Source organism: Trematosphaeria pertusa, assembly GCF_010094035.1.
Source record: "Trematosphaeria pertusa strain CBS 122368 unplaced genomic scaffold BU26scaffold_2, whole genome shotgun sequence".
Lineage (NCBI taxonomy): Eukaryota > Fungi > Ascomycota > Dothideomycetes > Pleosporales > Trematosphaeriaceae > Trematosphaeria > Trematosphaeria pertusa.
In genome coordinates this window covers 2,615,888-2,642,120 of record NW_022987213.1, presented here as the reverse complement: position 1 = coordinate 2,642,120, position 26,233 = coordinate 2,615,888, and the positions used below count along the sequence as shown (strand labels likewise).

At 54.0% G+C, this 26,233-nt stretch overlaps 9 protein-coding genes across 9 annotated transcripts; 5 read left to right on the top strand and 4 right to left on the bottom strand.

Annotated features, from left to right (window-relative positions):
- Window positions 1-178: 178 nt before the first annotated feature.
- Window positions 179-1,956, bottom strand: BU26DRAFT_148687 (PLP-dependent transferase). The gene is made up of 3 exons (XM_033819938.1): window positions 1,639-1,956; window positions 1,249-1,567; window positions 179-1,201 (listed from the first exon to the last, which is right to left on the bottom strand). The coding sequence occupies exons 1-3, from the start codon at window positions 1,669-1,671 to the stop codon at window positions 351-353; spliced, it is 1,203 nt and encodes a 400-aa protein (XP_033689975.1). The 5' UTR covers window positions 1,672-1,956; the 3' UTR covers window positions 179-350.
- Window positions 1,957-1,958: 2 nt separating this feature from the next.
- Window positions 1,959-5,944, top strand: BU26DRAFT_448099 (uncharacterized protein). Its single transcript, XM_033824673.1, has 3 exons — window positions 1,959-2,863; window positions 2,919-5,416; window positions 5,471-5,944. Exons 1-3 carry the CDS (start codon window positions 2,302-2,304, stop codon window positions 5,705-5,707), a joined length of 3,297 nt encoding a protein of 1,098 aa, XP_033689974.1. The 5' UTR covers window positions 1,959-2,301; the 3' UTR covers window positions 5,708-5,944.
- A 60-nt stretch (window positions 5,945-6,004) lies between these two features.
- BU26DRAFT_148645 (uncharacterized protein) lies at window positions 6,005-6,826 on the top strand. Its single transcript, XM_033819937.1, has one exon. It carries the CDS (start codon window positions 6,060-6,062, stop codon window positions 6,615-6,617), a length of 558 nt encoding a protein of 185 aa, XP_033689973.1. The 5' UTR covers window positions 6,005-6,059; the 3' UTR covers window positions 6,618-6,826.
- A 208-nt stretch (window positions 6,827-7,034) lies between these two features.
- BU26DRAFT_527862 (Di-copper centre-containing protein) lies at window positions 7,035-8,512 on the bottom strand (the record flags this gene model as incomplete). The annotated part of the gene is made up of 3 exons (XM_033830809.1): window positions 7,035-7,859; window positions 7,957-8,119; window positions 8,232-8,512. 3 exons carry the CDS (start codon window positions 8,510-8,512, stop codon window positions 7,035-7,037), a joined length of 1,269 nt encoding a protein of 422 aa, XP_033689972.1.
- A 2,357-nt stretch (window positions 8,513-10,869) lies between these two features.
- On the top strand, window positions 10,870-12,444 carry BU26DRAFT_417867 (uncharacterized protein; the record flags this gene model as incomplete). Its single annotated transcript, XM_033823224.1, has 6 exons — window positions 10,870-11,013; window positions 11,147-11,369; window positions 11,428-11,462; window positions 11,525-11,630; window positions 11,681-11,724; window positions 11,773-12,444. The coding sequence occupies 6 exons, from the start codon at window positions 10,870-10,872 to the stop codon at window positions 12,442-12,444; spliced, it is 1,224 nt and encodes a 407-aa protein (XP_033689971.1).
- A 44-nt stretch (window positions 12,445-12,488) lies between these two features.
- On the bottom strand, window positions 12,489-13,390 carry BU26DRAFT_148624 (uncharacterized protein). The gene has a single exon (XM_033819936.1). The coding sequence runs from the start codon at window positions 13,217-13,219 to the stop codon at window positions 12,686-12,688; it is 534 nt and encodes a 177-aa protein (XP_033689970.1). The 5' UTR covers window positions 13,220-13,390; the 3' UTR covers window positions 12,489-12,685.
- Window positions 13,391-13,555: 165 nt separating this feature from the next.
- BU26DRAFT_514793 (uncharacterized protein) lies at window positions 13,556-15,923 on the top strand. Its single transcript, XM_033827916.1, has 2 exons — window positions 13,556-14,017; window positions 14,094-15,923. The coding sequence occupies exons 1-2, from the start codon at window positions 13,736-13,738 to the stop codon at window positions 15,543-15,545; spliced, it is 1,734 nt and encodes a 577-aa protein (XP_033689969.1). The 5' UTR covers window positions 13,556-13,735; the 3' UTR covers window positions 15,546-15,923.
- Window positions 15,924-15,968: 45 nt separating this feature from the next.
- Window positions 15,969-18,707, top strand: BU26DRAFT_475532 (ferric reductase transmembrane component 4). Its single transcript, XM_033825537.1, has 3 exons — window positions 15,969-16,494; window positions 16,542-16,971; window positions 17,027-18,707. The coding sequence occupies exons 1-3, from the start codon at window positions 16,413-16,415 to the stop codon at window positions 18,573-18,575; spliced, it is 2,061 nt and encodes a 686-aa protein (XP_033689968.1). The 5' UTR covers window positions 15,969-16,412; the 3' UTR covers window positions 18,576-18,707.
- BU26DRAFT_559606 (uncharacterized protein) lies at window positions 18,633-21,781 on the bottom strand (the record flags this gene model as incomplete). The annotated part of the gene is made up of 4 exons (XM_033832719.1): window positions 18,633-18,881; window positions 18,938-19,155; window positions 19,212-21,300; window positions 21,368-21,781. The coding sequence occupies 4 exons, from the start codon at window positions 21,779-21,781 to the stop codon at window positions 18,633-18,635; spliced, it is 2,970 nt and encodes a 989-aa protein (XP_033689967.1).
- Window positions 21,782-26,233: the final 4,452 nt, after the last annotated feature.

The following is a 26,233-nucleotide window of genomic DNA, read 5'->3' as shown; positions in this document are numbered from 1 at the left end:
AGAGCATCTAGAGGAGGAGCTTGTCGCGTGTCTTGCGATACAAGGGCGGGGAACGGTTCAGAAGCTGCTTGATGAACCGCGGTTTAGCATGGATGGGTAGTTAGTATTTCTCTATGGAGATTTGCGCATGTGTCGTCAGGCGGGCAGCCATGTCGTCGTCCAAGACCGCACAGCCCTTGCTGTTAGAAACCGGACGGAAGAGCCTCAACCTCAACGATCTTTCAGGTGTGATGACTAAGCCCGGCATCAGTCTTGGCCGTACTAGCCAAGGGAAAAGGAGAATGAGGGAATTCTGTACTTTGAAGACGTGGATAGTTTCTTATCTAATTTATAGAGCTCACATGGTACATCTACTCAGCCAGCTTGACATCATCCAGGTTTCTCCTGACGAATTTTGTCACCTCATCCATCCCCGCCTTCACTATATCAACATGATTGACAAAGCCAACCCTTACATAGCCCTTGTATTCCCCTCCAAAGCACTCGCTTCCCGGCACGAACAGCACGCCCGACTTCTCTAACAGCTTCTTGCAGAAGTCCACGGAATCCACCGCTTTCCCATCGCGGTGAAACCTAACGAATGCCGTCGTTCCTGCCAGCGGTTTCACCCATTCGCAAGCGTCGTCATTCTTCAGCACGAATCTTTCCAGTAGCGCTAGATTCGTCTTCGCTAGCTGTATGTTTCGCGCAAGAAGACTATGGACTGTATTCGGGTCGAGCGCATAGGCAGCGACTTGCTCATCCAGCTGACTGACAGAGATGGTGGTGTAGTGACGCGCCTCGGCGATCTTCTCGATAATCTCGGGGTCGCGAGATGCTATCCAACCAACGCGGATGCCAGCGAGGGCATAGGCTTTCGACATGGAGCCAGTCGCGATCACTTTCTTGTAGCCCATTGATAGGATCGAAGGCGGGAATTCCGGATCCAAGGGGTTGATCGAATGGAAGATGGGGCGGTAAACCTCATCGCTGAGGATGGCGATATTGTGCTCTGCGGCGACATCGATGATCTGCTGCAGGAACGATTTCTTGAGGATAGCTCCAGTGGGATTGTTGGGATTGTTGAGGATGAGGAGCTTGGTGTTCGGCTTGATAAGGTTCTTCAAATCCTCTATTGACGGTATCCAGTTGTTCTCCGGTTTTGCCTTCCATAGGTCGACTTCTGCGCCTAGTTGCTTGGGCACTTCGTACAGGGATTGGTCTAGGAGTGGTTAGCACTCATCTTCCAGCTACAGAAGGGGAACATACATGTAGGGTAATGGCATACGACGTGATCGCCGGGTCCGACCAATGCATATGCGCAGAGGTAATTGGCCTGGATCGCTCCAGGAGTGGTGATGATGTTCTCGGGCGGGAGTAGGTTGGCCGACTTTGCCGAGTACAGTCGCGCAAGGTTGTTCCTCAGCGCATCGGAACCTCTGATGGCGCCATATGTGAGGGTTCTTGAGGTGTCAAATACTGGTCGATCCTTGTCTTCGGAGAGTTCGCGGAGTTGGTCTATGGAGATCGATGCGCAGCAGGTCTCAGCGATGTTGAATTGGCTTCCCGTCTCATGCTGGTCCATCCACTACACGAGGTCAGGTTGCGGTCTTTCGGCAAAGAGTCATCGGAACGGGAAACCCGGATGAATGTACTTACCGCCTCCACAGAAAAGGTCTCAATTTTGACCATCTTGATCGGCTACTCCCGGATGGGTGACCGGTCTAATATGCGCAGAGAGTTAGGATAATCAAGTGAATTCGCATAGCTTTAGAAGATATATTCTCTCGGAATTGACATAGGGCGTTGCCGAACTCAGCATGCAGGGTCGAGGGGAACCATCTCAGGCCAGGCTAGCGCATTCCACACCACGTGGTTCCAACGTTTTCTCCAGGGCTGAGATCAGCATGCGCTCTACAGCACTATAGCAGATAGCACAAGTGGGCGAGGTGACGATTTGGTCTCTGTCCAGATGCTGCCTACATTTCGCGGTCACGCGAGGTATCGATGATGGAGTGCCTGCCAGATGCGTGCTAGGCCTCGGTCCATCGGTCTGCGCCTCCCGAGCGTCTCTTGGCAAGGCGGCATCCCATCCTCCACCAGCCCCCGCAAATCAACATGCTCATACGATAGCAGTCCGCATCTGGCCACGCTCACTGAACTTCCGCTCCTTATCACATCGCCTCCATCATCCGCGAGCTCGAAGCTCCTGCGCCGCCGCTTTCCCGTCCGTCTCTCCTCGCGCGGCATCTCCAAGGCAGCAGTCTGCGCATCGGAGCTAGGTGAAGCTTGCTGTACCGCGCCGCTGAGCGAAGCGGCGATATGCGACGCACCCCATGGACCGCCACGCTGCTGGTCTCGTTGGCTCTCGCGGGACCCTCAGGAGCCCAGAAGACGTTCGGCAATTATTCCGCCGCCGAACTGCCCCAAGACCTCTTCTCGATATACGGCGATAGGCCCGACGGATGCCCGCCATGCTTCAACTGCAACCTGGACGACTTCCAGTGCCACCAGTTCGCCAAATGTATAAAAGGGAACGGGAAGTGTGACTGTACGCCCGGGTTCGGCGGCGAGGACTGTTCGACGCCGCTCTGTGGCTCCCTCCCCGATGGCAACAGGAACCGGGCACCCAGAGAAGGAGACAGATGCGACTGCAAAGAGGGTTGGACGGGCATCAACTGCAATGTGTGCCAGAACAACGACGCATGCAATGCTATGATGCCAGAAGGAGAAGGCGGAGTGTGCTACACAAATGGGCAACTGGTCAACGAAAACTACCAGATGTGCGACATCACGAATAAGAAGATCCTCGACCAGCTGAAGGACAAGAAGCCACAGGCGACCTTCTCCTGTAACAGGGAGGCCGAAGAATGCAACTTCCAATGCAAGTCTCCCCATCCAGGCCGACAGACTCGCAATACATGTGCTAACTTTACCAGTCTGGGTTGAGCGACAAGAATCATTCTATTGCGCCCTCGACACGTGCACCGCGAGCTGGACCGCCGAAAGCGATCGCAACATCACCGAATACAAGTGCCAAAACATCAAGTGCGCGTGCGTACCAGGAAGGATGCTCTGCGGGGAGTCAGGATCCGTCGATATCGGCGAGTTCTTGAAAGAGATGATCAAGGGCCCAGGTGAATTTCGGACCGTCTCTACCCTTGATGGCAGGGACAGCGGTTCTATCTTCTCCGAGCCGGCCATGAATGACCTCATCTCCTCCATCTTTGGCGACGAGAGCATCTTCCTTAAATGCAACGCAGGAGAATGTCTTTATGAGACCGAGGTTCCTGGCTACGAGAGGCCTATCAAGACGATAAATACTCCTTTGATCGCTGGTGTTATCGCGGGCTGCGCACTGTTCGTTGTTGCAGTCATCCTTGCCATCTGGTACCTTGCTCGTCGAGCGGAAAGGAGACGGTGGGGTCCGATCCACCTCTCCGATGACGAGGAAGATGAAAACGCGAAGCTGCTGGCCGATCATAAGCCTGCTTCCTTGGCATTTGAGAATGTGTCGTATCAACTCAACGGCAAGCAGATTCTTGCTGGCATCTCTGGTGCTGTTCATCCTGGAGAGCTGTTGGCCATCATGGGTGCGTCCGGAGCCGGCAAGACCACGTTCCTGGACATACTAGCCCGCAAGAATAAGATCGGCATCACCGGCGGCGAGTTATATCTCAACGGAGAGAGAGTTCGTGATGACGAGTTCCGAAGCGTCATCGGATTTGTCGACCAAGAGGACACCATGCTGCCGACCTTGACGGTCCATGAGACAATCCTAGACTCAGCTTTGCTGCGACTTCCCAAGGAGATGAGTCGCGCTTCGAAGGAGCAGCGGGTCGAAGATGTGGAGCGGCAGCTCGGCATTCATGCTATTCGACATCAGAAGATTGGCTCAGAAGAGGGCGGCCGTGGTATTTCCGGCGGAGAGAAGCGCCGCGTAGGGATCGCATGTGAGCTAGTGACGTCTCCCAGCATTCTGTTCCTCGATGAACCTACCAGCGGACTGGATGCTTTCAACGCATTCAACGTAGTAGAATGTCTTGTCACTCTTGTGAAGAACTACAACAGGACCGTGGTCTTCACAATCCATCAGCCGAGGTCCAACATCGTTGCTCTCTTCGACCAGCTCATCCTTCTCGCGAAAGGTCGGACGGTTTATTCTGGACCCTTCGAAAGCTGCCAGGCATATTTCGACCACATCGGCTACAGCTGCCCACCCGGTTTCAATATTGCCGACTACCTAGTGGACCTCACGATGCACGCCAGCACCGCTAGCCGACTCACAGAGGAGGACAGTTCTCTTTTCACGAGAGATGGCTTAGGGACTAGAGCAAGCAGCGCGATCGCGGTCAAGTCAATTCCGAGCGTGAACAATGATCATGACACCGCCGGCAGCCCGAGCATTTCAAGCATTCGGCCGAAGAATAAGCGAAGGACCTCTATCCGGCAGCAACAAGAGCGTGAACTCTTCACGAGGAAGAAGAGCTCGGCTCCCGCAGATGGTACGGTGTCCCCAAAAACTGATGATGGCGAAATCCCGTATGAGCGTCGGGAGGGTACTACCGCTCAGTGGCTGAAACTTACTCGTCAACAAGGTGCACCACCTCCACAGATCCTGGATGATCCAGATGAGCTTCCGCCTCCAGCGGACGGCGGCACCGGAACCAGCCTGGACACCCTTGTAAACGCATACGCGACCTCCGACATTGCGGGTGCTCTTCATGAGGACATCGCTAGCGCCATAGCCAGAGCAAACGAAGCCAACGGTTATAATAACACCAATGAGCAGCCGAACGGATTTGTAGCAGCTGGCAAGGTGAAGGGCTTTCGAAAGGTTGGCTTGATTGGTCAGTTCATCATTCTCTCGAAGCGTACCTGGCGCAACCTCTATCGCAATCCGATGCTCATGCTCACCCACTACGCCATTGCCATCATCCTCGCGGTCTTCCTCGGGTTCCTATTCTTCGGTCTCACCGACGATATCAAGGGTTTTCAGAACCGCCTCGGCCTCTTCTTCTTCGTGCTGGCTCTCTTTGGCTTTAGCACTTTGACTGTTCTCACTGTCTTCGCCCCTGAACGCCTTCTCTTCACGCGGGAACGTGCGAAAGGCTACTATTCGCCTCTATCATATTTTGCCGCGAAGGTTCTCTTCGATATCGTACCATTACGACTAATCCCGCCCATCATCCTCGGCATCATCGTATATCCGATGACCGGTCTCATCCCGGCATGGCCCGAATTTCTCAAGTTCGTCCTCTTCCTGGTTCTCTTCAACCTTGCGGCCGCCGCGATCTGCTTGTTCATTGGCATTGTTTTCCGCAATGGGGGAGTCGCGAATTTGATTGGCGTTCTTGTGATGCTGTTCAGCTTGTTGTTCTCAGGCTTCTTCCTGAATAAGGAGAGTATCCCTGCGGCAGCGAAGTGGTTGCAAACTGTGAGTACCTTCCCCCTCCCAGACAAGTTAACGGCCGCTAATCACATCGATCAGCTATCCATCTTCCATTACGCGTTCGAAGGCCTCATCGTCAACGAAGTCAAGTACCTCTCCTTGGTGGACCACAAGTATGGCCTCGACATCGAAGTCCCTGGTTCAGCCATTCTCAGCTCCTTCGGCTTCAACACCATGGCGCTATGGCGCGACTGTATTGGCCTTGCCGTCTTCGGAGGCGCATTTGTCATCCTGGCATACCTTGCCATGCACTTGCTGCTGGTGGAGAAGCGATAGTTGTGCAGTCTTCCTTTTCTCGCCCGCGGAGCATTCGCGGGCTGTGTAAACATAGCGCTCGGAAGGATCGTGTTCCGGGCAATTTTCTTAGCATTTTGTCTTTTTTTGGTTGGTTGTCCTGTTGTGTTGTCGGGCGCATACGATGGCGTTGCATATTGTAGATGGCGTTTGCGGCGGTCTTGCGACCGAGACTAGTATATACATGAATGTGGAGATGGTATCCTACCAGTATCTCGGTATTTTCTTTTTCGCTACTTGACTCGCAACGCTTTGACGCCGTCTGACCACGAGGAAGAAGTTGCCTCGGGCAGCAGCAGCGGCTTGAATCATTGCTGCTGATCCAAAAGGCACTATGACGAACATGGCATTCATAGCAGCCCAATATTCGCTTCTGCAGGCTCCGCAGAAACTCTATTCAGCGCGCCAACCCACGCGACAGAGCGATGGCTTGCGTGGTTTTTCTGGTGCAAGACCCACACACACTACACTACGTTCAGTCCGCTCGCCCCGCCAGCGGGCCGTGCAGCGTGCGGGCGCTGCGCTCACCAAGCTAAAATTTTGGCTTCGGCGAGCTGGCGAGCTGTGCCGAACCACCGCCGACCGGCCTTTCGGGCGCGTCGAAGGCCGATATAGTTCTGTATTAAAGTGCTACTGGGCCGTCTACCCGCGGCGGGGGCCGAGGAGCGCGAGGGCGGCGGATTCTGTTACAGTACGGCCGAGGGGGGTTCTAGGCATGGTAATATGGAGGTCGATCTCCTCCTTGACGGGGGTGGAAAGCACGCGGGGATCCGACAGAACAGCGAGCGAGCGGGAGATGGGCGAGCGAGCAGATTTGAGGGCAGATCTGGGACGATGGACACGTGGAGGAACAAGGGGTATTTTCTGTTCAGAAAGCGGTGGGTGCACTTGAGTCGAGAAGAGGATAGGATCGGCGTGATGCGATCCAAGGATGGCGAGCTTGTTGAGACATGCGAAGTCTTGGGGTTTGCTTGTGCGAGTTTTTGATGGAGGATTCGAGATGGGAGGTTGGGGATTGAAAGAAAAGAGTGCGCGGGTTAGGTTCCATGCACGACTCACGAAGCTTGAGAGGATATCTGTATACCATAGTCGTACGCTGAACTGCTTAGTAAGGTCTAAGCTTGATTAGGAGAGACATCGAAGGGTCAGTTTTGTGGGAGCTTCAGATATCGCCATTGTTGGTAGCTGAAGGGAAGAATATATGTGCATTAAATGAGGGTATGTAGTCTATAAGAGTGAATCGCTATGCTTGAACGCAAAAACACGCTCGCAAAGGCAGGCATCGACAGCCCTGAGCCGACCCAACTGCTCATACATAGATGTAGCAGAAAGGCCCGTCAGTCGTGCTCATCAGGTCACGCATGGCCTGAGGTGGGCCTGCAGCATACCCCAGATCAACCATAGTGTTCAACGTAGTATTGGGGCTAGGCGGTGAGTCCAGGAATGTTCCCGTGCCGGAGATGCCGGCTGCGCCCGTCCGGGTCCGCTGGTCAAGCATCTGCCAGATCCACCACGTGCGGTCGATCATGCCGTGATGCAGGTAGAAGAGAGGATCACCCGGGGAGACGAAAACGTCGCGACCAGGGTCCCCGCCCATGGAGTAGTGACCGCCGCCGTGGACACCGATGTCGCCACTGCCTGGGACACCTTGCATCGTCATCTGGAAGTCCCAGATGTTCTTTGATTTGAGCACAAGATGGACGATAGAGGATGCGTTCGCAAAGCGGCGATTGATCTCGGTGGTGAGGTCGCGCTTGAGGCAGCGAGGGTTCCAGGAGAAGCCGTCGCCGTTGGCCTCAGTGAGACCGCCGGGCAAGGCTAGAGAGACAGGGCCGAGGTTGACGGTCATGTTCTTGAAGGGTCCAGAGGTGATGCACCCGCCTCCTGTGCCGGCCGGAAGAGGGAGTTCAGGGAGACCGTTTCCGCCGAGGACGATGCCGCCCTGATTGGGAATGTGTGCGCCATTGCCAGACATTGAGGTATCGGAGCCATCGAGGATGGGAGAATTCTCCATGCCAGTCACAGCGGTCTTTGCCCAATCCCAGTAGGGCTGGTAGCCTGTGTATCCGCATTCATTTCGGAGCGCTTGCTCATACTGCCAGGTGAAGTATCGGTGCCAAGCCAGGAAGGTGCCCTGGTGAACCGGTTAGCATCTGTTTGTAGCTCAGGGCAAAAGAGAATACAGCACGTGAGAGTTGGCAGGTGATGATAAGGACAAGGTGATGACGTACGGTATAATGAATGGTCAGAGTCTGGTTTATGTGGGTTCCCACCCAATCATCAAATCGGGATTTAGCTCCCGGAATAAGTGATGATGGGGTCTTGGCCTGCTTGCTTTGCAGACATAGGACGGCTTTCGTGTACGCCTTCCGTTCGCTCTTCGACAGACTTCCCCTGAGGAAAATGTTAGCATCTTCCAAGAAGACCGGGATTGACAACGTAAAGTCCCCAAGCTTCGGAGAAAGAATCGAAGGTAGATCTACCGATGTAGATACATATCACTTACCATTCTCGCCGCACGGCAAGATTCTTCAGGGTGCAGCCTCCTCGCTTTTGCTTGCTGCTGGTCTCTTCGAGCGTAGAATTGACCAAGTCCTGAGCGAAGTTTGCTAACTCGGCCAGCTGATCACTCGCGACTGCTGTATCGGTCGCAGGTGACACAGGCAGCGTAGTTGTGGCTCCATCCGGAAGGGTTGTCGTAGAAACAGGTTCATCTTGAGGTGCGGGGTATGCACTTGAAAGCGTGCCAGCCAAAAGGCAGAGTGCCATTGATGTAGGGAGGCGCATTTTAACTTGAAGACGCCGTAAGATGTGAAACACCCAGTGGAAATTAAAGACGAACTGAGTGCGGCCCTCGAAGCCCAACAAGCAGATTAGCAATTAAGGTTGAAGCGAGTGGAGAGGCAGAGAGAAAAAAGCTCTCCAAGAGGACCAATTGGCTACTATAAAGGGTCCCTCGGTGTTGAGACTCCGGTGGCCACATACGCGTGCTCCTGAACTGACATGACTTTTTGTCGAACGGTCCAATTGCCGAACGACTGCAATCCCTTGTCGGTAGTCAGGCACGGATTCAGGGAGAGAACCTACCACAGAAATCCACGTGCGTCCTCGTACCACGAAACTACACATTAGCAGCGTATTGGATGGAGGTGGCTAAGGCACGTTTAGGAGATTTAGAAGACTCTCGGCGCCAGGCGAGGCGGAAAGACATGCACCTACGGAGTACCGTGGTTAGTGCACCGCAAGCCGCTCTGGTCTAACCCTTGCCGGGTGCCGCGAGACCCTGCGCAATATATCGCTGCCATTAGTTCAGACTCGAAATAGCAGGAGGAGAATAACAAGCGAAGGGTAGGTAACGGCGACGGTTCGGTTAGGGGAGCCAAGCCCAATTCTCCATGCCCTCCGGCGGCGTAGCAAAATTACGGTGACCCATCCGGAAATAGACGCGTTGCCCGCAGGTGTTCGTGTTCATTGTTGTATCCAGTAGTTAGCGTCCTCTTTGTAGTACAACGGAGCGAGGTGGCGGACCTTGTTCGGGCCTTCTGTTCAACAGCGAGTCGGCCTTGAAGTCGTGATGCTTTGGAAGTGCGGAACATTATCCTGCTAGCAGATTGATTCCATGGTGGACCGTTGGCGTTGGAGCGCTGCGGGCCGTTCAGCGGGAGGGCGAGTGTCAGACAAGAGGTGAGACGGCAATCCCAGGCGCATGTGAATCAGCGTTCGCCCTGAAATCTCTGATTCTAGAAGCTAGAGACTGGAGGGAGCTTCCAATAGGCGCCGGGCGATTAGATAGTGTGCATATCGGTAACGCAGCCGTGGCCCGCCCTTACGCCCGATGAGAGGGGTCAACGACAGGAACCTCGCGCCTGGAGGGGCCAGATACGATGTCTGGACAGACGAACGCACCTCTTTCTCGGTGTTGGTGCCTTCTTAGTCGCACTTCCGCGCGCAGCATTGAAGGAAGCGTTGGCATGCATGCGCGTATTTAAGGTTCAGTGCCAGTCTGCTTTCGGGCTAGCGTCTCCGCGCGGTCTTACCTCGGTCGATCCATGTCTCTGCACCGCATGCACATCGATCCTGAGATCTAGCGTAACTAGGTACCGCTTCTGGGATCCGGTTCCCCGCTTACTGTGTACTCCTCATCTCAGGTCCAGACACAGCCTGTCTCCCCTGTCTCCGTTGGGCGTATGTTTGCGTGGCAGGAGGTAGCGTTCATGCATGCAAACGTCCCACGCTCGCACCGGCTCGTTGCTCACGCCATCGCAGCACCTTTCTTTCCACCGCCCGCGCCGCGAACAGCTGGACGCCATGAACCAGCCGGCTGGGGACCGAGCAAGCGGAAGAACAGACTTTGCACTAGCCCCTCTAGCGTCAACCTGTAATCATCAGCACCGAGGCTCCATCCTCTTGTGGATCGATTGCGTACACAGTGCCTGGGGACCCATCAGCCTCGTTTAAGCCATGGTCGCGTTTCCTGCATGTCTGCGTCGTGACCCAAGCGACCACCATTTGCCTCCGGTTCTCGGTTTGTTTGCTGTCCAACTGGCCGCCTAATTCAAAAATATGTCTTCCTTACCATCGGGATGCGCTGGGCCTATTGCGCAATCATCCCGCTTCGCTGGCTATGAAATGCCCCATCAGCCGTGACATCGAGGGCTACTCCTTGCGGACACCGACTGACTCGGTGAACCGTCGCTTAAGGTTTCTAGCGCCAATCGGTCCCACAGTCTGGAAGTCGGAAAGCGACTGATTCCTGATTCGCAACAGCCACGCGAGCCGTAACCGACTTCCAAGATGGGCAGCTTGGTGTGATGCTCGTGCATGGGCCCAGCAGAAGGGTAGGTTTCGTTTGACTGCCGCTACAGAAGCCTGTTCAATTGACGAGCCCCCGTTCCTTAACACTCCCTTTTTTTCGGCTATAGTCATTTCTCCTACGTATTCGGTGTTAGATGCGGAGTCTCAAACGGCGTTCAGCCGCTCCCGGAACATACATACACCCCTTCTCCACAGTTTCTAAGGCCAATGGATCGGTCCTTTGCTATATGCCCTCTCAATTTTCTCCCTTAGAGTCCTCGCTCTTGGCGTACCTGTTCTTCCATCTCGAAACAACTCCTCAAAAGTAGGATTTTGGCTCGTAGTCACTCATGGCTACCACAATACATTTTCCAAAAGAGGATGACGGGGCGCGAATCCTCGGAGTCACCCTGGCAATAACGATCGTCGCTCTCATAACGATGATCGCTCGTCTCTTCGTCAGGGTCAGGATGATCCGCAACGTCGGTTGGGACGTAAGCTCAAACGGCCCGAGAAAATCCCACGAGTTTGGTGCTGACGATGCCAGGACTACATCATGAGCATGGCCATGTTACTGGTAAGCAGAGCATCCCCGTAGCTCTATCTGCTGTGCTAACACCTGGATAGTGTATAGCAGGGCAATGCTTAATAGTTCCTGAGGTCCTATATGGAGCCGGAAGACATATCGATCAGATTGAACCCACCGACTTCCAAACGGCGTTCAAGTTGAACTTCGTTACCCAGCCGATATATCTCCTATCGATATGTCTAGTCAAACTATCGATCGGCTTCTTTCTTCTTCGGATTGCCACTATCCCTTTCTACAGACGAGCTATCATTTCGATAATGGGTTTGTGTTCCCAATACCATATCCCATTTAAATTTGCCGCCCACTGACATCGCGGAAGTGTTTATGGCTGCTTACACGATTGCCTGCTTCTTCGTAAGTCTCTAACACTCATCTGTTCACCGGGCTACTGTCACTCAGTCGCTCATATTTGGCAGACAATCATGTTCCAATGCACCAATCTTGCCGTACAATGGGATCCGACCGCCAAGGGTACTTGCTGGGACGTGAAAACTCTCAAGGGCTTGTCATACACCAACGTTGGTAGGTTTTTGCTTGATGCGCTACTAAAGCGGATACTAACCGCTTGCTAGCTTTAAACATCATCACCGACATTCTCTTCGCGATAGTGATACCCGTACGTAGACCGCCGATTTAAGTGCTCTTCAATCCTAACAAAGATCAGATTCCCATGTTATGGCAAGTCCAGATGAATCGACGACAGAAGAGTTCAATCATTGCCATTCTCGGACTTGGTATCTTCGCCACCGCCGCAGCGCTGGTAAAGATATCGTTTCTTCCGAATTATGGCAAAACAGGCGACTGGCTATGGGATAGCAGGAACATTACAATCTGGACAGTGCTCGAGAACAACGTCGGCATCATCGCCGGTAACCTACCCTGCCTGAAGCCCATCTTCCGCAGCGTCCTCGGGTCCACATACGGCCGCGGCTCGCGCAATCGCAGCACACCCAAATATCTCTCTCGTCCCTACGGCGGAGGCACCGGCCACCAATCCGCAAAGAACAACTACAACTCGCTCGCTTCCAGCAAGACCCGAGAAAATGCTTTCGCGCCGTACGGCGTCTACGAGAGCCACATGATGACGACAATTGGAGCAGACAAGGAACGAAGCGGCAGCGCGAGCAGCATGCGTGACGAGAACAGCGAGGGAAAGAACAGCGCGGAGAGCGTGGTTCTGCTAGATAACCAGCCGCAGTCACAGTCATTTGGCAAGATGGGTGGGATCCTCAAGACCACCGAAGTGTCGACCGAGGTTGACAACATCTCGCGATCTAGAGGTCGGGATGTGGAGGAAGGCTTGAAGCCGGAGCGGAAAGAGGCACATATGGTATAACGAGAAAGGCGGGACCTCGGACGACGGGATTTTGGTTCAAAGCGCTCTAGCGCTGTAAGATATCCAGGGCGGTTCTTGTCCATTGAAGAGTACTGTTTCGGCGGGCGTTGTTAGGTGCGCAGCCACGGTTCGGGGAGAAAAGTGACTGCCGTTCACTTCGAATGAAGCATCCTTTACCATTCAAAATTACACGCTATGAACGACTGTCGGAATACCACATATGAAACTAGACTGTCGACTCCTAGACCGCCCCCTTCTGCTCCTCCACCCACTCCAACAATTTCTTCCTCCTCTCCATGCTCTCCTCACTCCAAACATCCTCCCTCTCATAATACTCCTCATACACTTTGACCCCTCTCTCCTTCTCCTTACTCAAGTCCACCCACTCGACCTTCGCCCCGGTAAAGATATGCACATCGGGTCTAACCCTCTGTCTGCTTCCTTCCTCTAGCGTGCCCGCCCGGACAAACATCGTGGCAGTCACGTTGGAATAGTGCGAGTAGATGGCCACGCAACAGGTCGGGCAGCGTGCGACAAGTTGGCCGATTCCGGAGAGGGATGGGTTGCGTGCGACGGTGGGTTGGGTCGGAGACGTGATCCGGAAGTTGTAGCATTCGATGACCGTGTTGAGGGCGAAGGCGGTGCCAGTTTCGCGTTGGCACCAAGAGCAGTGACAGCAGTGCGTTACGAGAGGTGGCGCGAGTAGCGTGTAGGTGATGCTTTTGCAGGTACAGTGACCAGTGAGGGCTTCGAAATCGGGTGGTGCGGAGGCCATTGCGTTGCTTGATGCGTGCGTATGAGAGACTCAGCAGCGCAGTGACTGTGTATGTATGCAGTGGAAGTGATGGCAGAAGCGTCGTGTTTCTCTCGCGGTAAAGGGAACGGGGTAATATATCAGCTTATCTAGTCATTCAAGAGACGTGCGGAATTCCACCTCGTAGCACGCCCTACGCGTCAACCGCCAAAGCGAGATACGAGCAGAACACGCATACGCGAGGTCTCGTGATCGCATTCACACTTTCCTCTTCAGGCCTAGCCGCATGCTGAGAAATACAGCCAATCAATGTCATCCGGTCTCCGATAAGCATGCCGAACTGTGCTCCCTTCCTCGCCCGCGGACAACGATCTTCGATCGCAAAACGGGTGCAAATGGAGCGAGGTCGGATGTTAGTAATGGAGCTTGCATTCGATACGAATCATTAGCGCCTTTTGCTCTTCTCCTTTGTGGAGCTGGAGGATTGTTGCTTTTTCCCTTCTTCCCTGACCTCAGACGATATCCGACATCCCCGCCATGACCGCCAGTCCGAAAACTAAGCACCCGGGTGAGACCTCGCCGCTCCTGCCGAAGCGCAATCAAGAACCTCATCGATCTGCGTATTCAATTGATCCCGGCGATGGAATTGCACCTGAGGGGCCAAATAGCTACCAGACCGGGGACGAGGATGTCGAGAGACAGCAAGATGGCGACCGACGCGAGCGGCAAACTAGCAGCAGCGGAGATATGTCCAAGCACCAGGGTATGCCGGAGGTAAAGAAGCGTATGAAGTACATATTCCCCGCGATAGCAATAGGAGTACGTCTTGCGTCCCCCTCTCTACATGCCGACAGAACAGTGAGAAGGAATGAAGCTAATAGCCAGCCACCCCCAGGTCTTCCTCGCAGCCGCCGACCAAACCCTCGTCGTATCCACCTACTCCACCATCGGCAGCGACTTGCATGCTCTGAACAGCACATCTTGGATCGCAACCGGCTACTTCCTCACGCTGTCCGCCTTCCAACCCGTCTACGGCAAGCTCTCCGATATCTTCGGCCGCAAATCCTGCCTCCTCTTCGCATACCTCATTTTCGGCATTGGCTCGACGTTCTGCGGCCTCGCGCGTAATATGGGCGAGTTGATTGCCGCTAGGGCGTTTGCCGGCGTGGGAGGCGGCGGCATGACGACCATTGTGTCGATCCTGCTGAGCGATGTTGTGAGCTTGAGGGATCGCGGTACCTGGCAGGGGTACATTAACATAATATACGCGGCGGGGAGCGCTGCTGGCGCGCCATTGGGCGGGCTGCTGGCGGATAGTATAGGCTGGCGGTGGTCATTTATTGCTCAGGGGCCACTTTGCGTGCTCGCTTTCATCGCGGTCGCTGCAGCGCTGCATCTCCCGAAGATGGACCATTCGCACTGGAAGGAGAAGATCCTGAAGATTGATTTCCTGGGTGCGTTCATCCTGATCACGGCCGTCTTTGGGCTCCTGGTTGGTCTGGATCGCGGCTCGAATGTAGGCTGGAGTGATCCGTTCGCGATTGCGGGACTCTGTATGAGTCCGCTGTTTGGAGTCTTCGTGCTGGTCGAGAAGCACGTTGCGAGCCATCCGTTTGCGCCGTTTCGGATTATCTTGAACAAGACGCTGTTCGCCTGCTATCTGTGCAACTTCTTCGCTTTCGGAGGGTGGCTAGCAGCGCTGTTTTTCATCCCGCTCTACTGGCAAGTAATCGGCAACCTGCGGGCTTCCCAGGCCGGTCTACTCCTCGTTCCCTGTATCGTATGCGGCGTCAGCGGCTCCCTATTCGGCGGCTTCTATATGAAGAAGACTGGGAAGTACTACTGGATCACTGGAATCGCGTATTCGATCCTCGTCCTCGGCCTCGCTTTGGTCCTCCTTTTTGCGGGCACGATCATCGAAAATATCCCGCTCATGATCGTGGGGACTTGTATGTGCGCATTTTCGAATGGTATCGGAGTGACTACGACGCTTATCGGGCTCATCGCGAATGCCTCTCATGCGGATCAAGCGGTGGCAACCGCGTGCTCGTACCTCTTCCGGTCTCTAGGCTCGGTGTTCGGCATCTCGATGTGCGCTACCGCTTTCAACCAGACGCTGCGCAAGTCCCTACAAAGCGCTTTGAATGGAGACGCGGATGCTGAAGAAATTGCAGATCGCGTGAGAGAATCACTGTCATATCTAAGAAATCTGGAGCCTGGACTACAAGAGATAGTCAAGGAGTGCTACGGAAAGAGTACGCGGGCTGCATTAGGAGTCAGCGTAGGGCTTGTCGCAGGCAGTGCGTTCTTTGCGTGGTTTATCAGAGAGAAGAGACTTGGGAAATAAGATATTGGGCTATAATGCATTATATCATATGGCGCTCAGAGGTGTGTCCTATCAATCGGTATGATCTTTGACCTTTCTTGGGTGAGTGCGCATATGCCCATTCGCGCTGACGGACCAGGAAGTTGTAGATGCTGGCTCGGGGTCGATAGAGCTTGCTTCCTAAGAGACAATCTCAAAGCCATTTAACGGGAGCTTCTTCCTTTCTATTCTCTCCTGGGGTATCATCAAGGGTATTATCTATAGCTCCTGTACTAGAGTTCTCTCTCTAGATACTAAGCTATAATTATAAAGGTTACTAGTAAAGGGGGTAGAGTATCTTATTTCTAAGGCTATAGAGGCGCTATAGCTCTTATCGCAAACAGATTCGCTATAATAACTACGTTAGGCACTCTTACCTATAGAAGGGGCGGCCTAAATTTAACATTGGAAGGTAGAGGTGGGTAACGTGAGATGCTGCCAAGGGCCGCCGAGCTCCGCCTGAATGCTTGTTGCGATGCGACTGCGCGAGTTTGCGCCTGTTTACTAGACTCTTGTTGGTGCTGCGCGTTCTCTAATCAAAACATCCTGGTTGGCAAGTTGTCTGGACTGAACTATGGATATGAAGACGTTCTTGGCTAAGCGTGGCTATCGTCGCGACTGCAACACCAGCGACGGAGTGGAAGGACTAGACCTTGGCGGCATCAAAAGAGGTGCATCTTAAGTGCGACAAAAGTTGGCGGTGGCGGTCCCTTAGCAGCGCCCAAGAGGTTGATCGCGATTTGAGCAAGTAATAAACTGTCCAGCGCTACAATACTTAATCTGCAGTGTCCTGCTGCATGAGGGTCGGGCACATCGCGACGTCCTTTGTTGGATCGAAGACTTAGAATCATGTGCACTCTGCTGGTCCGAGCAGTTTCACTCCTCGCCCTCAGTGGCACGACCAATGCCCTCATCGGTTATGGCATCCCAAGTAAGTCATCGCGTAGCGGACTGTGATCGTGAATTGACGGCAAGGAGTGTATAAACCGAATTGCGCCTTCGCGTGTCGAGCATCTTTCGAAAGCGCGATGCTAGAGTGCTCGTCACACGATCACGCAGCAGGCGCACACAGTCACGGCGCTGGACCGACCTCCCCGGAATGCCGCGCCGGAGATACGCCTTGGTTAACCACGCTTGCTTACTGTATCAACGCGACGTGTGGGGATGTCGCTCCGTGGAAGCTGGAGAAATATTGGGCAGATAAATGCACTGGCGAGAAAGCGGTCCAGGCGAAGTGGACGTATCAAGAAGCGTTGGCGGAGCTGGGGGAAAGTGCGCAGCCGACGAAAGAGCTCGGGGAGGATGAGATGCTGAACTTCACTGCGCTGTACAACGAGGAGACCTGGGAGGCTCAACGTGGGACGCTCTACCATTTCGAATTTGCGGAAACGATGCATTCGCGGTCTGGGTGGGTTTCACCTGGCATTCTGCAACGGCCACTGAGTGACTGACACGACTTACAGCATCATTCTTCTTGTTTTAGGGTTTGGGACACCAATCCTATTCACCGTCTTCGGATACCTCCCGTATATGTCCTCCGCCATTGACAAGCTGAAGCCGCGATTTGTCTATCCCGCCCTCATCGGAACGTACCACGTGCGCGCTCTCCCTTTTAGCCTGGGTAACGGACCGACAGCGGGCGAAGCGTTGTACGTCGCTACGTTCTTCATTCTTAACATCATCCTGACGGCTATCGACTATCGCTCTTACCAACCGAACACTTGGTTTTCCAACCGCTGGCAAGAGATCATGGCGTATATATCGAACCGTACTGGGGTCATCGCATTCGCGCTTTCGCCGCTGGTAATTCTCTTCTCTGGTCGTAACAACGTTCTCCTGTGGTTGACAAACTGGAGCCATTCAACGTATATGCTTCTCCATCGTTGGGTGGCCCGGATTTTTGCACTCCAGGTCATCCTCCACTCCATCTGTGAGTTACGCTTGTACGGGAACATGGGCGAGCTAGCAACCGAACAGAGGGAGAAGTACTGGATCTGGGGGGTAGTGGCCACCCTCTCCGTCGTCGTCACGACGGTCATCTCCATGCTCCCCCTTCGGCGCCTGAGCTACGAGGTCTTCTTGATCCTGCACGTTCTGTTAGCTATCTTTACCATTGCCGGGTCATGGTATCATGTCGAGTATCTCTTCACCCGAAAATGGGGCTACGAGCTCTGGCTGTACGCTGCTTGCGCCGTGTGGTTTGCCGATCGCCTAATGCGGCTGGGGAGGATGCTCAAGAACGGGATCAAGAGAGCCGATGTCACGGAGGTTGCTGAGGACATCGTGAGGATCGATGTGAAAGGTGTGAGATGGGACGCTCGGCCGGGAAAACACACCTACGCGTACTTTCCGACCCTGGCTCCACTACGCCCATGGGAAAATCACCCCTTCTCCATCATCCCTACTGCGCTCCTCGCATCGCGCGGCCATAGTACTGGCTGGTCGGCCTCTTCGAGGAACTCTCAGCACTCTTCCAATGACGTTGAGAAGACGGGCGCATCAGCCACCGTTGCACGGACTGCACATGGTAGCAGCACCTCGGGTGTTTCGTTGTATGTCCGTAAGTCATCTGGCCTCACGAGGACCCTTGGCGCCGGAACCTCGCTTCTCACTTTGCTCGACGGACCTTATCCCAACAACTCGACAGCTGCTGTCCTCAGAACAGATCGCCTTATACTTATTGCGGGTGGCATTGGAATTTCAGGAACGCTCCCTTACGTTGCGCACCACCAAAATGTGAAACTTTATTGGAGCGTCAGGGCGGCATCACGGGGTCTTGTCATTGACTTGGAGAATGGGTTGAGTGGGGTGAGGGAGAAGGTAGTGAAAATAGGTGAGAGATTAGACCTGCAAGGTTTGCTGGAGGCGGAAAAGAACGAGGGTTGGGAGAGAATCGGAATAGTAGTGTGCGGACCAGGAGGAATGTGCGACTCCGTAAGAGATCTAGTGGCTAAAGCAGGAAGAGAGCGCCGTGCCGTTTGGGAATTAGAAGTCGAGGCGTTTTCGTGGTAGAGCAAATTGGGTAAATTGGGTGGACGGGAGTGAGATATACGTCGTGTGACTCTCCCCCTAGATATTGTTAAGGGCATTGTCTATAGCTCCCATACCAGGTGTTCTCTCTCTGGATACCGAGCTACGATCGTGAGTAATACCAGCAAATGAGGTAGAGCGTCGCGTTTCTGATGCTATAGATGGGACATAGCCCTCGTCGCTAACAGATTCGCGGCAGTCCCGAGTCCATTCAAGCTGACGGTGCAAGGTTCGATGTCTGGCCTCGCGCATGAGGAACGATCGTTCTACGAGCGCCTCAATCTCGTTCTACAAAGACGTCAGTTAGCGGTGGAACTTTGCTATAGATAGACGGAGAGCCTCACCGCCGTAAGCCGACCGTCTAGGATATATCCCCCGTCATCTGTATATTCGAATCTCAACCGCCATTCCTCTAGTGCGTCCTCCTCAACGAGCGCCTTCGCAATGACGAGGTACTCTGCATCACAAGGACTAGTCAAAGGCTGCCATTGCGGCTTGTATGTTGGCTTGAAGAAGGTGACGTGAATCGGTTGGCTGCCTAAGAAGAACGTTTGACCGGCATCTGACCCGCATTAGTAGTTAGTGGAGCTCAACGTCGAAACGATTCAAGGCACTCACCAGAACCACGAAAGTACAACGGTTTCCATCCCACTCCTCGTAGAGTTCTCAGTAACTCGCTGCCCATGACGAAGACGGGATGTTCCCAGGAGATGGTGCTTCTTACGAAGCCCTCTCGCTGGTCATAGGGCTTAGTCGTCGCACTCCAGTTTCCTTCGCTCAAATCATCAAACTCTGCTTTGATGCCGTTCTTGCTCAATGATAACTGCAATTCACAAGTCTTGATGCAGCTCCGACCGAGATGAGGAGAGAAGTGGAGAGTGGGCTGCGCTAGCGGCACTGCGAAGGCTTTGGACGAGTTTTGTGGTGCCTTGGACGTCGAGCAAATGCCTTGTGCAGGACCATCCGGCCCAGATTGTCCGCAGTCGGCTCTTTGGATAGAGTTGGGGTCGAGCAGGTTTGCATGAAATGTTGGGAATGGCTCCATTTTCTCTGTAGTGTATTCCGCAACCTCGATGCGATGATCGCCGCGCCAGATGGAGGTTCGGCGCTTGGGAACTGCGCCCCTAGAGTCCTTGAGGATCTCCAAGACATCCTTGCGGTCCTTGTCGAGAGCCGCAAAGCTATCCTCCCACTGCTGCACTCTCTTCTTGTACTCATCTCCCAGTCGAGTGTCTTGAACACTCATTGCTTTTTGCTCTCCAATCTTAGTCTCTCTATCATTTGCATCCGCTTCAGCTACCTTTTGTCGCTTGGCTGCATCAGCCTTTGCAGATTCCCTGTTCGCTCGTACCCGTATGAAATAATCTAGTGTATCGGCAAAGGCAGCTAAGTCAACAGGTTTCTCCGCGGGTGCTTCATTGCCCTCAAAACGTTTCGGCCTGGACGTGCGCGCCGCGAATGGGTTTGGCGAGTGAGTGGCACCCGATGGAGCGCCTAATGGCTGTCTTGTTTTGGAATGAGCGGTGCTGTAGAAGTCGACGGGATCCTCGAACGGGTCATCCACAAATCTCCAGGGATCCCGAAACCGCCTCGATCTTGTGCCAGGCTCAGAGAATACACTACAGTTATCTGATGGCTGCGGGAAGTAGTGTGGGGCGTTGGAAGGCTGACGTCGAGCGGATTGAGTAGTGCTGTAATTTGGCTCCGGACGGTATGGCCATGTGTCGGGGAGTGGTTCCTTTCCCGATGGTATGTACCCGTGACCGCTACGCCTAACGTCGTGTAGTGTTCCATCGAATGTGCTATCGCCTATTGATTCAGCGTACGCGCGGTCGCTAAAATGTACACGCCTGCGAGGATGGTCATCTGGAGCGTAGCCCGTGGGCGGTGGAGGTGGTGGGGATCGAGATAAATTACGAGGAGGAAGAGGCGTTTCTGCGCTATCAATGGAACCACCAATCGGAGTACGACCGGGTATACTGGGAAGAGTCGTGCTAAGTATGCTGCTTTCCTCACTGCTTTGAGTGTGCATGTCCCAGAACTCGGCAGGCACTTCTGCTTCTTCCTCGGCTTCGGCTTCGGCTTCGTCTCTGTCGTCGTCGTCATCGTCATCGTCGTCTTCGTCTTCGTTTTCTTCTTTTTCTCCTCTTCTACCATCTTTGGTGTCCTCCGCTTCGCCATTTTGAATCGAGTCCATAAGGCTCTTGCTCCAGGCATCGTCCAGATCGCCCGTAGCGCTTGCTCTGATCTGCTCATCAGAAAGCTCCGTCCACACCATCAAAAGCCGATCGACGACAAATCTAGGCTCAGTATTCTTGTTCCAAACAATCAACGCCCGATTGGAAGCATCTGGGCGGCGAGCCCCGCCTGCTGAGGGACAATTTCCGCCGCGCTCGTCGTCCGAGTGACTATCTGTCACTGAAGCTTGCCTTCCGGCAGAGCTCCATGCCTCCGGCGGACTGTTTTGTGCAAGATCCGCAACAAATACAAGATTGTACAGCCATGTCGCAGTATCGAATGCCCCAGCCTCCCAGCGCTGGATTTCAGTGTTGTATTGGCGCCTTTTTTGGGTGGGATGACTCTCGCTCTCTTGCTTCGCATGCTCCACGGCAACTCGGTTCGCTTGGACGACACTCTCAACCACCTTGCGGAATCGGTTAGGTGTCCTCGCTACTGTCTGCTCGTCAGACGCAATAGCATGGTTTCTCTTTCGTTATATTAGCCAAGTGGGAGTAGGTATACAGTAGCTGAGTCTAGCCTCACGATCTTTTGACCTCCTCTTTTGCGAGCTGGATGATGTTGAGCTCCAGTGCCAATGCCGATTTGATACTTTCGATCTTCACCATCAACACCTTTGCCTTTGGACGCCTCAAGACCCATCTCCAGCGCTCCAGCGTACGTCGTTTCTTAGTGAGCTCCTTAAGCTCTTCTTCCACGAGTTTGAACCGGCAGAGGATGGACTCCGTTTGAAGAAAGAGCGCTGGTTTGCAAAGAGCTTGATTTGTCTCTATAGTATCTGCTAAACTCATCAAACTCCTCGAAAGAGTTGAGACTTCGTCGGCGAGTTCAGCGATCTCGGCGGGCGCATTCTTCAAGGACTGGGCAACGTTGAACAGAATAGAAGCGAGCTGTGTTCCTGTCCCTGCGACGGTAATAGCCGAAGCAATAAGAGAGATTGGCTCCACCATTAATGCCTCTGGAAAGGATAACAACTAGGACCGGGTCTATGTATCCGGTCAGTGAGGAAGACGAAAGTATATCTGCGATGCGAGAGACGGGATCTCTGTCTCCCCTACCCCACTCTAGTAAAGTCAGCCTTGTTACGGTTCCTCAGCTTTTGTTGACCGGTTCCACTCACACTGCGTGCGCGGCAATGCCACAATGGTGGCTCGCTGTGGACATAACATGCCACATGTACAACTCCAGCGAGGTGGGATGCTTCGTCTTTTATGGTGGCGGGAGGGTCAATCAATCTAACGCGGTAACACGGTTGGCGTAAGAATTACTCCTTTGACGGCAACTAAGAACAAGTATATGGCCTGTGTCGCCTAGTGGGTTTCGTCGAAAAGGATGGAAAAGACCTGCTCCAAGGTGTTGCGGGCGGGGGTTTGATGTTTAGTTCTGGGCGTTGAGGGAAAGCAGGAGCTAACGCCTGGAGAAGTCACATGTCACACAGGGTCAAAGCCGCCTTGTACGACCCCGTAAGGCATTCTATCGAGATCTCTGAAAAACGCACTCGGTACTGTGGAGTCTGTTTATGCGAACTCTGATAGAATCACGTATCTTCGTCACAATCTCACATGTCCATTCTTCCTTTCCCTCTCTGCATTTAGATAGGGCCGACTTCCCCTGATTATATCAGTCGGACAGCGATCAAAATGCGCGCCAGTGCCATCATACCACTACTTCCGGGTCGCTCCTTACCAGGAGCCGGATCATAGAGGGCGAGTCATCAAATTTCGAAACTGTTCCTTTGCTTTTGGGCCAGCACTCGCGCCGGCATGGGCCCGTGAGGGATGAATCCAAACGCATATTGCTTTGGCAGTATTGTATATGTAGTATTCTCGTATCTGCTTTGTGACGAAATCGAGCGGATGACCGCGTCCCAAGCGCATGTTTCTCTTATCAGCATCAATTGTTTTGATGGTTCCAACTAGTCATGACGTTTCCCAATTACGGATGCGAGGGCCATCAGGCGTCAGCATGTAAATGGAGCAAAATCAGAGTCACTTCTATTCCGTTCACTGTTATAGTCTTGGCATCATCACTGCGCCCGCACATGCTCAATTCAACCTCAGTCCTTTTACACATTCCTAGCGCGAAAATTTCCGACCGCGAGCCGCTCTTATATCTCTCCAAGCCTTCCCCTCCTTCAACTTCTCATTGCTCCCACGAACACAGTCAACCCGACTTCCAGCAACAAGCTCGCGCGACCCAACACCAGAACACCGCCGGACTCGCACCGCCACTATGGATGCAATCATCCAAGCCGTCGACTTCCTCGTGAGCCACCCATTCTTGGGGCTCCTTGGTGTCGGTACTATTGCCTCTCCGTTCGTCGCTTTGTACGCTGGCATCCGCATCCCCCTCTACGGCAGACATATCGCAGCAAAGCCCGAGTATGTCATCGCTCCCGTCATACCGCCGCTCAACTACCCGCCGCCGAAGGTCGTCCGGGACCCGGATCCCGTGTCGTACTGCGGTGCGAAGCTCGCCCGAGACCTGCCACCAGCCTCCCCAATCCCGACCGCGAGTGGCCCGGTTGTCGACAACCGGGCCTTCATCACCACTTATACCCGAATAAACCCCGCGCCGGGCTGGATGAATGTCATTGCTCTGTTACTGCTGAGCGTTATGATTGCGGCGGTCTGGGACTGGTGCCACGAGAAGTACAATGAGTATCGGCGCATCTCACTACCACGCGATCTGGTCCCTGATGACCTAGTTATCGAGAACACGCAGCCGGCTAGATGTCGGGATCCTCAAGCCTACCAGCGGATAGCGTTTCGATGGCAACGAGTGGCATTGAAGGCTCTCCACCAGGAGGAGCTTACACAGCGCATGCAGCTGCACGCGTACACAATTCGACAACTCAACGACTGCCATGCAAAGGAAGTGCGAGACCGCGACCAAATGCATGCGACAAATAGGCAGGCCGAACTCCGCTACCAAAGATGGAAGACGCGTTGGGAGGAGCGCCCGAAGGAGATAGAGGGTTTCGTTTGTCAAATCGTCGCGCTTGAGAACTCAGTGCAAGCGGCTGATGAGCGGAATGCTCGCTTGGAACGCCAACTGCGGGATGCTGAGACGCAAAATACTGGTCTGGAACAGCGAATCGAGCTCATCAACAATGCGAACATAGAGCTCGTAAGAGCAGTCAAGGACAACGCTCGGATCCAGAAGGCTGAGCTGCAGCGTCAGATCGACGCTCTCACTGACCAGAACACTGTGACCGAGAACCGGCTCAGCGCGCTGCAGACAAGCTACACTAAGCATCAAGGCGAATATAGAGTCCTCTCTTCCCAGAAAGTTGATGCCGACCGCCAGCTGTGGCAAGCTAGAATCGAGGTCGAATCCGCCAAGAAGAAGCATGAACACGACTACAGCCTGCTCAAAGCCGAGTTTAACGGCTTCAAAATCGCCAAGCATGGACAGATTGAGAGCTTTGAGGCTGGCCAGAAGCAGCTGCAACACTACTTTGATACCTGCAAGATTGAGAAGCAGAGGTTGAGTCAAGAGCTCGACAGTGCCCGCAAGGATAACTGGGACAAGGCCGAGGAGGTCGCACGCCTCAATACCGAGCTCCTGACCATGACGACGGCGAAGCAATACCTCGAGGAACAGCTGCAGTTTGCCCGCAACGAAATCAGTGTGATAGAGACGGCGCGCAGCAGCGCTGATGCGAGAGCATCATTGGCAGAGAATAAGATCGCGGCCCTCGAGAAAGGGCGCAGAGAAGACGAACACGCTCTCGTTCTCTCTAGTGCTGAGAAGCGATTCCTCCAACGTGACATGGCGACGCTCAAGCAAGAGCATGCAGAAGACCGCAAGACCGCCAGGGAGCAGCTGCTCCGACTCTGGATCCAGAAGCAGGCGACCGAGAAGCAGTTGCAGCAACAGATTGAGACGCTCAAGCGCCAAACAAATGGCAAAGGGGAAGAGCTCGCCGGGCTCCAGATGCACAAAGATGAGCTGAGAGCCAATCTCGCTGAGAAGGAGGGGAAGCTTGCAGTTGCTCGGGATGAAAAGGAGAAAGCTGAGCAGCTTGCCCAGCAGAAGGATCGCGAATTCCTTGTCTTCAAAGAAGAGGTCCGGAAATCCGAAGACATGATCGATGATGTGACGCGCGAGAGGGACGGCAAGATCAGTAACCTCCGCGACGAGCTGGTGCGAAAGGATCAGGACCTTCGTGATCGCGAGGACGAAAGCAAGCGCAAGCTCCGGGAGCTCACCACGAAGCTCGAAGAGAAGGAAGCCAGCGAGAAAGAGTTATCCGAACAGCTCAGCACGCTTAGTAACGAGCAGGAGGATCAGCTCAGGCAGAAGAGTGAAGAGCTTGCTCAACTCCGCCACGCCCACGAAAAAGAGCTTCGCGATCTCAAGCTCCGTCATGGCGAACAGCTTGAGAGAGTAGAACAAGCGAAGAGCACCGAGCACCATAAAGCCCTTGACAAGTTGCGAGAAGAGAAGGACCAGCTGATGGCGCGCCATGTCCAAGAAGAGCAGCAGAAGTACGAGCTTCTCAAGTCTCAGAAAGACGCGATCGAGATCCAGCACCGCGACCAGCTTGCTGTGTTGAAGCAGCAGCTCCAGGACGCCCAGGGCGCTGAAGAGAAGCAACGCGCTGACATTGCAGCTCTCCAGGAGTCGCTGCGCGAAGCAGCTGAGCAGAAGCAGCGAGAGACTACCGAGCACCAGCAGCAGGTCTCCCAGCTCGAAAAAGACGTCGAAGAAGCCCGAGTGAAGCACCGCGCGGAGATCAATGACCTCCAGCAGTCCTTCCGCGAGGCAGCCGAGCAGAAGCAGCAAGAATTTGCCTCTCAGCTTGAGCAGCAGACCAAGCTCGCAGACCGGAATCTCCAGAATGCTCTCGAAGAGCAGCAGGCAGCGTTAGAAGCAAAGATTGAAGTATTGGAGCAGACCAGACTCGCATCAAACAAAAAGGCAGAGCAGTTACAGGCGGAGCTCGAGCAGCAGAACGATCTGTCGAAGCAGACTCTTCAGACAGCGCTTGAAGAGCAGCAGAAGGCGTTCGAGGCAAAGATTGAAGCGTTGGAGCAGACCAAGCTCGCTTCGGACCAAAAGGCCGAGCAGTTACACTCCGAGCTCGAGGAGTTGAAGAAACTCACAGAAGCCCAGAAAATGTCGAACGTAACGTTGTCCGAGATCCAGACGATCGCCTTCCTAGCTCCCAAAGCCAGCGCACAACCGAACCTGCAGGCCTACAGCAGCGATGATATGCGGACCAAGGAAGACCATGCTGAGACCGGCGGCGCCCGGATTGACGTTGAGAAGGGGACCGACAGTGCACACAGCGTGCCAGAAACTGCGGAGAGTGATGAGGATGATGCTGCGCAAGTGAAGGACGAGAGCGAGATGGGAACAGACATCTCTCCGCGAGCGGGCAACCTAGAAGAGGT

Coding starts and splice junctions, on each gene's coding strand:
- BU26DRAFT_448099 (XM_033824673.1), top strand. CDS start 2,302: ATGCGACGCACCCCATGGACCGCCACGCTGCTGGTCTCGTTGGCTCTC. Junction 2,864..2,918: donor CGAAGAATGCAACTTCCAAT/GCAAGTCTCCCC, acceptor TAACTTTACCAG/TCTGGGTTGAGCGACAAGAA. Junction 5,417..5,470: donor CAGCGAAGTGGTTGCAAACT/GTGAGTACCTTC, acceptor CACATCGATCAG/CTATCCATCTTCCATTACGC.
- BU26DRAFT_148687 (XM_033819938.1), bottom strand. CDS start 1,671: ATGGTCAAAATTGAGACCTTTTCTGTGGAGGCG. Junction 1,568..1,638: donor AGACCTTTTCTGTGGAGGCG/GTAAGTACATTC, acceptor GACCTCGTGTAG/TGGATGGACCAGCATGAGAC. Junction 1,202..1,248: donor CGTATGCCATTACCCTACAT/GTATGTTCCCCT, acceptor AACCACTCCTAG/ACCAATCCCTGTACGAAGTG.
- BU26DRAFT_475532 (XM_033825537.1), top strand. CDS start 16,413: ATGTGCACTCTGCTGGTCCGAGCAGTTTCACTCCTCGCCCTCAGTGGC. Junction 16,495..16,541: donor CATCGGTTATGGCATCCCAA/GTAAGTCATCGC, acceptor GACGGCAAGGAG/TGTATAAACCGAATTGCGCC. Junction 16,972..17,026: donor ACGATGCATTCGCGGTCTGG/GTGGGTTTCACC, acceptor CACGACTTACAG/CATCATTCTTCTTGTTTTAG.
- BU26DRAFT_514793 (XM_033827916.1), top strand. CDS start 13,736: ATGACCGCCAGTCCGAAAACTAAGCACCCGGGTGAGACCTCGCCGCTC. Junction 14,018..14,093: donor TCCCCGCGATAGCAATAGGA/GTACGTCTTGCG, acceptor AGCCACCCCCAG/GTCTTCCTCGCAGCCGCCGA.
- BU26DRAFT_148645 (XM_033819937.1), top strand. CDS start 6,060: ATGACGAACATGGCATTCATAGCAGCCCAATATTCGCTTCTGCAGGCT.
- BU26DRAFT_148624 (XM_033819936.1), bottom strand. CDS start 13,219: ATGGCCTCCGCACCACCCGATTTCGAAGCCCTCACTGGTCACTGTACC.